Source organism: Dama dama, chromosome 1 (assembly GCF_033118175.1).
Source record: "Dama dama isolate Ldn47 chromosome 1, ASM3311817v1, whole genome shotgun sequence".
Classification (NCBI taxonomy): Eukaryota; Metazoa; Chordata; class Mammalia; order Artiodactyla; family Cervidae; genus Dama; species Dama dama.
In genome coordinates, this window is record NC_083681.1 from 57,809,190 (window position 1) to 57,822,880 (window position 13,691).

Sequence of the window (13,691 nt, forward strand, 5' to 3'; positions counted from 1 at the left end):
AATTCTTTAATATTTAACTCAATTTACAGTATATATGTAAAATACTAACCAGACCAGAATTAACTTTTTCTAAAGTGTGTGCTTTGTCTTCATGCCAATTTAATTATCATGCTTATTGTGTAGTGCTCATTAAATTGTCATTTAAAAAAAAATCAAATTCAAAATAAATGATGAGAAAAAATATCATAAATATTAACTCTCAATCTGATATTCAATACCTTTCATTCAACAAATTCTGATTATAAAACAAGAAGTTAACAAAACAAACAAAAAAGACCAATAGCTTTATTTGATATACTAGGCTCTCTGTGGTCTTTGCTCTTTATGTAAACATGATTGTTACATTCTTAAAACTTGACTTATAATAAGATCTTTAAAACAAAATTATATGAATATGCTTCTGGGAATTATACATATTTCAAAACACTTAAACAAATAAACATACAGTACCTACCTTTGTATCTGCTAAGGCATTGATAACATTCCCAAGAGCTAAAAGTGACCGATTGATATTTGTGCCTTCTATAAACCGGGTCCCTTTAGCGCTGGTAGCACTGGCTCTCTCAGACCCTGCCAGGTCAATGAGTGACATCTTGGCAATTCGGACATTTTGATTGATACTTGCTGTTTTATCTTGTTGTCTCAAATAAATCTTTTTGAAATTACAGGATAATAGGGAAAACAAGGATTAGATTTAAGAAAATTAAAAGGGAAATGTATACTTTATTTTTAAAAGAGCAAGAAATCAATTATTTTCACTATAAAGACATATTGAACAAGGTACAGCTTGACTGGACTGGCTGATATCCAAGAGTACCAAAAGTAATTACCCAAGGTGAGAAAAATTTGAAAATGAAAAGACTTCCTATACGTGCACTAGAGGGTAAATGTTAATAACTCCTGGTTTGATAGACGGTTAAAACAGCTGCCTTTTACACTCTGGTAACACTTAGTCTAAGATATTTTGGGGAAATTTCAATGTCCCTGATAAACATGTCTCTCAAGATTATTGATAAATGAAAAGTCAGTGGGAAGAAGAGAAAAGATTAATGAAGCTCTGTGGATTAGAGACTTTCTGAAAGATTTGATATCCTCAGATTTGAATTCTTTCAACTATAACTATTGGATGAGTTTCAAATAGCATATCCAGAATAAAGCTTATAATCTAGTTTTAATAAAACTAGAAACTACAAATAATAACTACTAACCTATGCTTTAGGCTTTTCTAGACCTATATTCCTAAAAAGTACTGTATCAACTGAATCACACACTCTCTTAAAGAATGCAACTACTTACATGGTCACTATGGTGAAATCTTAATCAGTACCTCCCCAATTTATTGGTTCTGTAAATCTAGATCTATAAAGAGAAAGTCTGTTCTGAATAAAAGATTATCTTTTGAAAAGATTAAGTATTTTTTACCAATTCAAGAAAAGAAAAGGAAAGAAAACCTCTAATACTACCACTTTACTATCACGTATTTTTACACAGGTTAAAAATTTACATTCTAACTTACATCATCTCAATTCTAAATATTCTTGACTGAATCTTTTCAAAGCTGCAAAGTAAAGGAAGCGCTGAGAAGTAGAAAAGTTCACAGATGAAGAGATATTTTAGAATGTTTGAAGGTTACTATTCATAAATTTGGCTACATTTAAATTCAATTTTAAGAACTATGGTCTAGTGACCTGTTACCTGGAAAACAGCATGAGAACGAGAAGACGTAGCATTCGTATCAGTGGGATGTTGTGTCCTGTTTCTGTTACCACTATCCAATAACTGCAAAATCTCCTCTGAGGATTTGGGCTAGAGTAGTTGACACAGAAGAAAAACATACAAATTAATTGCCGGTCTTAAATTTCTTAATAAACCATCAACAATCAAGAAGACTTCTACAGGTAAAATAGAAATTATTTTCTTATTAAATCCCATTAAATATCAATCGTGTATCATCTGCTTAGCACTTTTGTGCTATATGAACAATAAAAGATAAAATCTAATCTCTCTGAGGAGATAAAATAATACATTAAGCAGAATAATATACTATATTAAGTGTCCAAGTAGAGTTTTAAAAGAAAAGCCTGTTTGATTATCTTAAAGGAAAACAAAACAAGGCTGATGATATACTTGATTATTTTAACTTGATACTTCATTATTTTAAAATAAGTACATGGCTAAATTACCATACTTGCTATGTGAACAAGCCAAAAATGAAGTTTGTGAACATACCTGATGTAAAGTCAATCCCTGAACGACCACCCCTTTTTGGGCATCTTCCCGGACAGCAAGTGGCCCTGAATTTACTAAGAGGTCACGAATCTGTTCATTATATACCTTAAAATAAAAAGGATTGCTTAGCATTGATGCTTAGCATTGACACTGAAACAGTAGTGACAACATCACACAAACATGCATACATTGCTGCCTTAAGGTTATGTTAGAATTTGTCTTAAAGAGAAGCAGCGGCTCATTTCCATTCATCTCATCCCTTCTATCACATATTGCCATGACTTTTCTAACATCTGGTAAAACAGAAGAGTTTGATAACCAGCAATTCCCTGTTTGATGACTACAAGTCAACAGAAATAGGATAGCCGGAATTGCCTCTTCCTATTTTCTGGAAATATATGAGACAAACGGTCTTGGGAAACTCTGTAATGGATTGGAAGTGTAAATTGTATGGAAGTTGTGTGGTTCTTACTGGAGAAGATATTATTTCATGATGCCCAAGTAGTCCAAACTTTTTAAATTTCAGAGCTTAAATGTTAAAGAAAACCCCTGAAAGATGGATGGTATTTATTTCACTTATCCTTCAATTGCATTAAGTTTAACATGTAATGCTAATTCCATAATGGTACAGTCTCCCCCTAACTTGAATGAGGGAACTGAGGCCCTCAGAGTTTAAGTGACTTGCCCAAGTTCACAGTCACAAAGGTAAGAGCAGAGTCTGGTATCCTTACTCTACTGAATGGCACTGAATACACATCTGCATTTTAAATTTCTGGCAATTCTTTTTAGCAATTTCTGTAAGTAATGCAGGGCTTCCCAGTTGGCTCCCAGTGGTAAAAAATCTGCATGCCAATGCAGGAGACATGGATTTGATCCCTGGATTGGGAAGATCCCTTGGAGAAGGAAAGCGCAACCCACTCTAATATTCTTGCCTGGGAAATCCCATGGACAGAGAAGCCTGGTGGGCTAGAGCCCATAGGGTTGCAAAAGCATCAGATACAACTTAGTGACTAAACAACAACAATATAAGTAATGTACAGAAACAGTACAATTGACATAATTTTATCAATTTACTAAGGGTACTAAGTTTTCTACTTGATAATAAAATGACAATTGTATCTATTTGATAAGATTAAAAAAACACATAAATTTAATCTTTAAGAATTATTTTCTGTAAGTTATATCCATATTCTAATAAATAGCCTATGATGATAATTCATTGCTGGTAAAACTTGCTACAATGAATGATAACCATTTTTAAATGCAATAAATTCTTAGAAGTAGTAAAATGATAAAATGAAGAGATAACTTTTTGGTTCTTATTTTTCTGATAAGCAACAGTCACTTTTTAAATGATTTCCCTTACCCACTTCAATCATACAAAATACATAATTACACAATTACTATCAAGCTAGTCTATGCATCAAAATCACCTGGGAGCTTTTAAAATACATAGATGTCTTGGCCACAATCCAAATCTATTAAACTAAAATGTCCAGGGGGTGAGGTCTAGGCATGTCTAGTTTTAAAAAGCCCCACAGCCAATTTTGGTGCACAGACTGAGTAGAAAACTGTTAGATTAGACATTGCCTTACCATTAATAAAATGAAAACAGATTTAAAGAAAGAAAAAAACAACTAAAAACATTATAAAAATAAGCAAACTTCAAAATTTTCCCAGTTATAAAAGGATCTAAGGAAGAAATAATGGATATGGTGCCATGCTCTCTTCCTAATTAAGTTCAGAACAATTTTTTTCAAAATACTTAACTACAGAAAATGAATTTTACTTCTCTTTTATCACCAAGATCTATAGACTGACAACAATTTTTAGCAATATAATCTTAAATCAATTTCTAAAATGTGAAGAAACTCTCAAACAATAAGATGTCAGCAAGAGCAGTAAAAACTAGAAATTGACCCTCTGACAATCACAAACGAAAAGGCAGTAAAATCAGGGATGTCTGTTTCTGCATTGGTTTCTGAAACACTATCTGAACACAAAGTGAAAGTGCCAACTACTTAGTTATTATTTGTTGAATGTCAGCTATTAAGAGGGTAGAAAGTCTCAAATGAAGAGGTATGGCAACCCCACCCACCCCCCCACCCCCTTCCCACGAGATAGCAGGAAGGAGCCTCACCTGGCCAAATCTGCACAATTTAAGCATACAGATAAATACTTAGAGAAAAGGATTATAATCTATGGAATAATATTAAGAATCCATAAGTCTACATTGATACAGTAGAGGAAAGGGAAAGCTCTTCTTTGTAGTAGAAAGTCAATGAAGAACTGTAGAAGAAATGATGGAGTTTGAAAATCACTATCATCTGCAATCATGATAGTAATTGATTCAGGCATGAATCATCAGTGGATACTAAAATGAACAGACCAAATCTTGAGGAGTCACAAGATTTACACTGTTTCCCTACAAGTTATTTATTAATTATAAAGGATAATGCACACTCAGTCTATTTGCTCATGTCCAACTCTCTGGAACTCGGTGGACTGTAGTCTGCCAGGCTCCTCTGTCCATGGTATTTTCCCAGCAAGAATACTGGAGCGAGTTGCCACACCCTCTTGTAGGGGATCTTCGAGATCCAGGGATCGAACTGGCTTGTCCTGCATTGCAGGCAGATTCTTTACCACTAAGCAACCAGGGAAGTCCCATATAGGGAAATACAGTATCTTTATAATGGAAAAACTTTGTAGACACCAGTGTAATGAAACTGATCAAAGGTTACACAGCCAGTGTCAGGACTAACTAATTATATAAGCTTCTTGATATGTTATATAAGAAGAAGTCACCATCACTTAAGTGGTATTCCTGCCAGTCCATAACCTGAATGTAATCGTGACAAATCTAAACTAAAAGTTTTACAATAGCAACATATAGAGAAAAAAAATCCTGATTAAAGGGACTAAAGGGATGAATTGCAACTGAATATATGATCTTAGATTTTATTTTCAATAAAGGGTGTTATTAGAATAACTCTCAAAATCTCATTATATCATTGTTAATTTCCTGATATTGATTACTATTCAGTTTTTATTTAAGAAATTTCCTGTCTTTACTAGCCTGTAACAAACAGTTCAGGGGGGGAAAAAAAAGGAAAACCACATATGCAGAAAGAAAGAAGAAGAGTAAAATGTTAACAAATGGCGAATGCAAATGAAGGGAATCTAGAAGTTCTTTATACTATCTATACTAATCCTACTACTTCTGTATAAGTCAGAAGTTATGGCAAAATACTTAACAGAAAAAAATAAGATATACAACAAATAATTGAAGACCAGGATTTTTAATGATTTTATATTAATATATTCATGAAAAAAATCTCTGCCTGATAGAATAATTTGAAAGGATAATGGAATTTCTTATAAAAAGATTTCTCAATACTATTGATTAAACCAAAAAAATGATATTGCCAACTTACCTCCAGATAAGAAACTGCAGTACTACATACTTTTTCTTCTTTAATCTCATCCATGGATTTGTAAAGGTCCAGCATTGTTAGATACATCACTCCAGGTTCAGCAGCTGATCCTAGCATTGTGTGGGTCTTTCCAGCTCCCGTGGCACCATATGCAAGTACTGAGTTTTTATGAAAAGGGATCAGAGTTCTTTGTTATGACATAATATTACTGTATCTACCGTCTAGTGAATAGTCCCACCTGGATATCCTAAACAGTAACTTGAAAATCTAACAGATCCAAATTCATTTATAGTCATTCTTAAATCTTGGCAATTTACAGTATCATACTGTATTTCTAACTGTGAGTTCCACCAAAGCAGAGACTATGTATCCTTCCTACCTAGTAAGTGACTTACACTACTGGTAAGTGATCTGGCACAAAGCGGGTACTAAATATTGATACAAATTTGCAGAATTCCAAATAAAACTCATTTATAATAATTCCTTTAAAATTTTTTGTTTTAGGTAAATTACTTTGCTTTCAGGACTCTATCCAGTACAATAGAACAGTGATACATTTCTTCAAATGCCAAAAAACAAACAAAAAAAAAACAACCTGAATTACATATGGCAAATACCCAACATAATATTCAGTTAAAGCAATAAGTCTTTGAGAATTATTTTTATAAATTAAATCTCTCTGCTAAGTTTGTTAACTACAAAAATACTTTTTAGTAGGATGGATTAAACTGATTCATTCTGTTTTATTTTATGTAAGCTGGCAGTACAACATGAAGTCTTAAGATAGTTGGATAATATAAAGTAAAATCAAGAAGAAACCAAAGATTCAGTATTACTTTTGTAGAGATTTTTTCATTTGGATTTAAAATAATTTTTTTAAATCTCTAGAGACAATATGGAGTTTCATGAATGAGGAAAAGAATATCTGCTTAAAAATGAGAATCAAAGAAGGTCTAATCAATAAACCACATTCCATTCTTTTTTGACCTAGAGGGTAAATCTTCTGCAATAAAAGTGAATGAGTCAGTGAAAGCCAGGGAAACATGTTATAGTTTTGGGGTATCTTAAAGATAATGCCATAAATAGTGGTAATTACAAAAATATTAATAATGGTGTGAGGTACCTGGTAAGCACTCAATTAACTGGCATTTTGGAGAGCTCTTTTCTAGGAAATCAACAGAGCCGTTTTGAAAGGCAAATTATTATAGGTCTACTGAGAGCACTAAAGATGCTTCTTTAGGCTGGAGATATACTAAAACAGCACAGGTATGATACTCAACATGGTCTTTAAAAATAGTTACTTCAAGGTAGCATAAAGAAAAAATAGTGCTATGAAGAAACTGCCAAGTGTTCAGAAATGTTCCACTATCCCCCACGGATAGACTGTTGCATAGGTAAACATTGGGAATATATATGAATACAAATTGTGAGAAATCTGGCATCAACTATCTGAAGCATGTGGTTTTAAAACATAAGAAATGGAAAGGATGACCATCTACAGGAACCAAAGCAAGACCCAGGAAAAGAAATTTTCAAAAATGCTATATATGATGACTAAATTTCAAAGAAAATCTACATTTACAATGAAGTACCGAACTGAAAAATTTTTAGCAAACAAGCATCTTAAAATTGATTATATTTAGAAGAGTCAAGTAGATGTCCTAATATAAAAATGAAATCAGATGGAATTATTAAATCCCAGCTGAAACAATTACCTGTGCAATTATATCCATTCAAAAAACTACGAAGAATTGGCTTAGTAGTGTGTTCAAAAACTTCCAATTGAGTTGAATTTTCATCAAAAACAGCATCAAATACAAACTTAAGATCCTTATTTTGCCTCTTTGTAATGTCTCGATTCATAGTTTTCTTTCCATGGAAAAAGCTGATTTCTTCTTGCTTGGGATCAAAAACAAGAATATGCTTATCCACAACATGGACTACTTTATGAAGTCCAGAGGCCTTTTCTTTTGTGTTCTCAGGACGCACACGGACAACTACTTTCATGTGATGACACAGGTCTTCCTCAGTGACAGACATTGTTGATGATCTTGATTCCTCTGCTTATGTGAATGGTTGAATATTTCTCTGAAATTAAAGAGTATTAATATTAATTCTACTATACACAAAATGACTAGCATGTAGTACTAACGTAAAAACAAAGGTGTTAATTATGCTCCACTCACATAGCAAACGTTACTGGAAATCCCTAGCTTGAAACTTTCCAATGGTTCTTATTCAGACCTGAATTTCTTTTAATGGCCTAGGTCTTCTACCTCACGTCCTATTGTCTTCTCCATTGCCCCTATTCCAACTAACATGCCAAGTGCCCCAATTACGCCCTTCTGCTAGCTATTCTATCATAAAGTGCTTTCCTCAATAATTACATGACTAACTCTGTCACTTCTTTCAAGTCCTTGCTCAAATGATGCCCATTCTGCCCACCCTTATTAAAACTGCCAAACCAGTTCCTAATTGCCCTTATACTGCTCAATTTTTTCCCAAAGTACTTACTACTTCCTAATAGAATATATATATTTTCCATCTATTTAGCACACTTGGTGTTTACTTTCTCTATTCTAGTTAAAACTATAAGCCCCTCAAGGGCATTTTAAAAAAATCTGTTTTGCTTACCAATGCGTTCCAAGTCTAAAACAGTGCCTAGTACATGGTAGACACTATAAATGTGCATGTGCATGTTCAGCTGCGTCTGACTTTTTGCAACCCCATGGGTTGTGGCCTACCAGGCTCCTCAGTCCATAGAAATTTCTAGGCAAGAATACTGGGGTGGGTTTCCATTTCCCACACCAGGGAATCTCCCGGACCTAGGGACTGAACCTGCATCTCCTGTGTCTTCTGCATTGGCAGGCAGATTCTTTACCACTGTGCCACTTGGGAAGCTCAACAGACATTATTAAAAACTGGATGATAAAATATGCATGATTTTAGAGCAGAGACTAGGATCTGTAATCAGAGATTAGAATTTCTGAATACACAAAAAATTAGGGGACTATACCATCACTATTACCTTCTACCTGGACAAGCTAACTGACATATACCTGGAACTATTTTTAACTCTATGGGTCTCTGAGATACAGGTACAGATAAGCCGGTTGTGTCAATTTCCAGTGCCAAGAGACTTGCAGCCAAGATCAATTTTATTAAAAATAGTTCGTAAGCCAAAGCTATCCCTTCAGTACCTTAATACAATTCTGAGAGATTGTTTCCTGTCCATTCTCATGATCCAAACTAAAGTAGTATCAGAGCTCTCCTGAAAAATCAAAGCTGGGTTTTTGAGTGGCCTACCTGTGATAATATATGGTTTAGCTATAAAGTTAGGACTTCCCTGGTGGCTTAGATGGTAAAGAGTCTGCCTACAATGAGGGAGACCCGGGTTCAATCCGGGGTCGGTAAGATCCTCTGGAGAAAGAAATAGCAACCCACTCCAGTACTCTTGTCTGGAAAATCCCATGGACAGAGGAACACGGTATGCTACAGTCCATGGGGTCACAGAGTCGGACACGACTGAGTTACTTCACTTTATTTTCTTTCAGCTATAAAGTTTGAGTTGAAGTGGAAGCCCAGGGTCTGATTAATATTTCAGAGATTTACTAAGTTTTTGTATTTGTGTATCATTTAATATTTTCGCATTTGATGTTTGCAATCTGATCACTTTCACTGTTGACATACTTGAGGAAACGGAAACTACTGAGGCCACTGAAGTAATGCAGACAAGAGATGATGCAGTCAACTTAGAACAGGGAGTGGTAAATATAATCTGAAAGTAAAGACAAGAATTTTCTGATAGACTGGGGGAATGAGAGAAAGATAGGATTCAGGAATGACTCCAAAGTTCTTGGCCTGAGTGTTGGAAGAATAGAATAGCCATCAACTGAGATAGAAATAACTGAGGGTAAAGCAGGTGTTTTGGGGTGAAGATCAGAAGTTTATTCTGGATATCTTAAATCTGAGAAGATTAATCAACATCTGGGTGGACATTTCAAGGCAGCTGAAAGCTAACTTAAGAAAGTAAAGGCTGTCCTCAGAGTTTTAACGCCATGTGAAGTTTTTCAGTTTTTCAAGTTTATCACGGTATTAAAACTTAGGGGGGCCTTCTAAATCGAGGAGGAGAGAATGGTCAATTGTGCTAAATAACTGCTTATAGGTCCAGTTCAGTTCAGACGCTCAATCGTGTCTGACTCTTTGTGACCCCACGCACTGCAGCATGCCAGGCTTCCCTGTCCATCACCAACTCCCGGAGCCTACTCAAACTCATGTCCATCACTCCCGGAGCTTACTCAAACTCATGTCCATCGAGTCGGTGATGCCATCCAACCACCTCATCCTCTGTTGTCCTCTTCTCCTCCCACCTTCAATCTTTCCTAGCATCAGGGTCTTTTCAAATGAGTTGGCTCTCCGCATCAGGTGGCCAAAGTATTGGAGTTTCAGCTTCAACATCAGTTCTTCCAATGAATATTCAGGACTGATTTCCTTTAGTATGGACTGGTTGGACCTCCTTGCTGTCCAAAGGACTCTCAACAGTCTTCTCCAACACCACAGTTCAAAAGCATCAATTCTTTGGCACTCAGTCTTCTTTATAGTCCAACTCTCACATCCATACATGACTAGTGGAAAAACCAAAGCTTTGACTAGATGGACCTTTGTTGGCAAAGTAATGTGTCTGCTTTTTAATATGCTGTCTAGGTTGGGCATAGCTTTTCTTCCAAGGAGCAAGTGTCTTTTAATTTCATGGCTGCAGTCACCATCTGCAGTGATTTTGGAGCTTCAAAAAATAAAGTTTGTCACTGTTTCCATTGTTTCCCCATTTATTTGCCATGAAGTGATGGGACCAGATGCCATGATCTTAGTTTACTGAATGTTGAGTTTTAAGCCAAATAGGTTAAGTACTTACTAAAAGTCATCACAGGATTTGGCAACATAGAAGGAAATAAGAGCAATGTGGGGCAATGGTAGAACAAAGGCCTGAATAGGAGAAGACTCAGATAGCAAATACAGGAAGCACTACTGCACAAGTAAGCAAAGAAATGGTGTGGGTGGAGAGGGACGGGGTTAAAAGAAGATATTGTGTTTCCTAAAGTGGAAGAAATAATAATGATAAAGCTAACATATATCATAAAACCATATACTTTTGAAAGGAATTCAAATTAAGGCCAAGGCAATCTAAAAGCAGAAGACACTGGACATAGCACTCCCATTTTAGGATGCTATGAGTCCCCAAAATAGAACACTGAAAAGGAAAGGATGGTCATTTAGATTCTAACAGTTAGGTCCCAGATGAATTATTACTCTGCTCTTTCTCCACCCTGAGCTTCTGTCTAGCCAACTCCCATAAATACCTATACCCCTTTTCTTTGACCTTGGACAAGTTACTTGACCTCACTGAGTTCTAGGTTTCTCATATGTATAAAAGAAATAATACCTAATAGCTGTCCTTAAGGCTAAAAGAGATAAAAAGCATTAAGTGTATTAAGGCATTCAATAAATGCCAATTCTATTCCCTACATGCCTCCAATCCTGCCTCTTCTTCCCAAAGATAACTGGCCCATCTTTTCATTCTTTCCCAATGAGCTTATCACTGGCATTTTGGGTAGGTCAATTCTTCCTTATTTGGAACTGTCTCAAATATTAGAGGATGTTAACATTTCTGACCTCTGTCTATTAAAGGCTAGTAGAATCTCACATTCCTTTTGATACCAAAAACTAACCTCTACATAGATTTCTAATGGGGGAAAGTGAAGAGAAACTAAAGAGCCTCTTGATGAGGGTGAAGGAGGAGAGTGAAAAAGAGGCTTAAACTCAATATTAAAAAAAAAAAAAACAACTAAGATCATGGCATCTGTCCCATCATTTCAAGGCAAGTAGATGGGGACAAGGTGAAAGCAATGACAGATTTCTTCTTCCTGGGCTCTAAAATCACTGCAGATGGTGACTGCAGCCATGAAATTAGAAGATGACTGCTTCTTGACAGGAAAGCTATGACAAACCTAGACAGTATATTAAAAATGTAAAGACATCACTTTGCTGACAAAGTTTTTCATAGTCAAGACAATGGGCTTTCCAGTAGTCAAGTACTGATGTGTGAGCAGGATAATAAAGAAGGCAGAGCATGGAAGAACTGATGCTTTCAAACTAAGGTGTTGGAGAAGATTCTTGAGAGTCCCTTGGACAGCAAGGAGATCAAACCAGTCAATCTTAAAGGAAATCAACCCTGAATGCTCTTTGGAAGGACTAATGCTGAATCTGAAGTTCCAACACTTTGGCCACCTGATGTGAACAGCTGACTTTTTAGAAAAGATCCTGAAGATGGGAAAGACTGAAAGGAGAAGAAGGCCACAGAGGATGAGATGGTTGGATGGCATCACCGTTGAATGGACTTGAACTTGGGCAAACTCCAGGAGATGGTGAAGGACAGGGAAGCCTGATGTGCTGCAGTCCATGGGGCAGTGAAGAATTGACATGACTTGGCAACTGAATAACAAAAACAGATTCTCATATTCCTTGAGATACCAAAAACTAAACTTTACACAGATTTTTCTAAAAGCTTTTAGAAATGCTCAACAATGCCTTGCTTTTAATTGAAATGCTTCCCCCTCCACCCGCCCCCCCCCCCGCCTCAATGGTAGATAAAATATACACAAATGAAATGGTTAAAAAACATCAGGTGATTTTTTTCAAAACAGATCTTAAGTTGGAAGGTATCTCTTGTTAATTAATTAACTCATTAACTCAATTTTAACTGTTAAAATCCCAGGTCTTCTACTTACTGGCTGTGACAGTGGGTAAGTTACTCAACCTCCTTATGGATTAGTTTCATCTGTAAAGTGGGACTAATGATAATACCTACCTTATAAAGTTCCTGTGAGGATTAGCACTTAGAAAAATACCTGGCACAGAGAAGGCAATATAATGTCTGCTATTAATATTACATATAGCTTAGTGAGGAAGAGCCATTGATAAAACAGTGGTGCAAATATGCAAAGCTGTAACTCTGATAAGTGCTATCAGATAAAGGTTAACAGTGCTACCTAAGATTGATAGAGTTTGAAAACTTCCCAGAGGAACAACAGGAATGGAGAGCTGAAGAACGGATAGTTATTACCAGGTTAAAAAAAAAGATTTCATGCAAATCAAAACCACAATGAGGTACCATTACACGCCAGTCAGGATGGCTGCTATCCAAAAGTCTACAAGCAATAAATGCTGGAGAGGGTGTGGAGAAAAGGGAACCCTCTTACACTGTTGGTGGAAATGCAAACTAGTACAGCCGCTATGGAAAACAGTGTGGAGATTTCTTAAAAAACTGGAAATAGAACTGCCATATGACCCAGCAATACCACTTCTGGGCATACACACTGAGGAAACCAGATCTGAAAGAGACACGTGCACCCCAATGTTCATCGCAGCACTGTTTATAATAGCCAGGACATGGAAGCAACCTAGATGCCCATCAGCAGATGAATGGATAAGGAAGCTGTGGTACATATACACCATGGAATATTACTCAGCCGTTAAAAAGAATTCATTTGAATCAGTCCTAATGAGATGGATGAAACTGGAGCCCATTATACAGAGTGAAGTAAGCCAGAAAGATAAAGAACATTACAGCATACTAACACATATATATGGAATTTAGAAAGATGGTAACGATAACCCTATATGCAAAATAGAAAAAGAGACACAGAAATACAGAACAGACTTTTGAACTCTGTGGGAGAAGGTGAGGGTGGGATATTTCAGAAGAACAGCATGTATACTATCTATGGTGAAACAGATCACCAGCCCAGGTGGGATGCATGAGACAAGTGCTCGGGCCTGGTGCACCGGGAAGACCCAGAGGAATCGGGTGGAGAGGGAGGTGGGAGGGGGGATCGGGCTGGGGAATACGTGTAAATCTATGGCTGATTCATATCAATGTATGACAAAACCCACTGAAATGTTGTGAAGTAATTAGCCTCCAACTAATTAAAAAAAAAAAAAAAGATTTCAGGACAGAAAACTAGTTATGCA

The 13,691-nt window shown here is 36.1% G+C and overlaps 1 protein-coding gene across 1 annotated transcript in view; it reads right to left on the reverse strand.

Moving 5' to 3' along the window:
• KIF18A (kinesin family member 18A) overlaps window positions 1-13,691 on the reverse strand; it is an 80,064-nt gene that overhangs the window by 61,553 nt on the left and 4,820 nt on the right. Inside the window, exons 2-6 of the mRNA XM_061151067.1 lie at window positions 7,379-7,751; window positions 5,664-5,821; window positions 2,230-2,334; window positions 1,696-1,806; window positions 455-652 (exon numbers count right to left, since the gene is read on the reverse strand). Of these exons, the coding sequence (XP_061007050.1) occupies window positions 455-652; window positions 1,696-1,806; window positions 2,230-2,334; window positions 5,664-5,821; window positions 7,379-7,703 (897 nt within the window). The 5' untranslated portion in view covers window positions 7,704-7,751. The remainder of the gene's footprint in view (window positions 1-454; window positions 653-1,695; window positions 1,807-2,229; window positions 2,335-5,663; window positions 5,822-7,378; window positions 7,752-13,691) is intronic.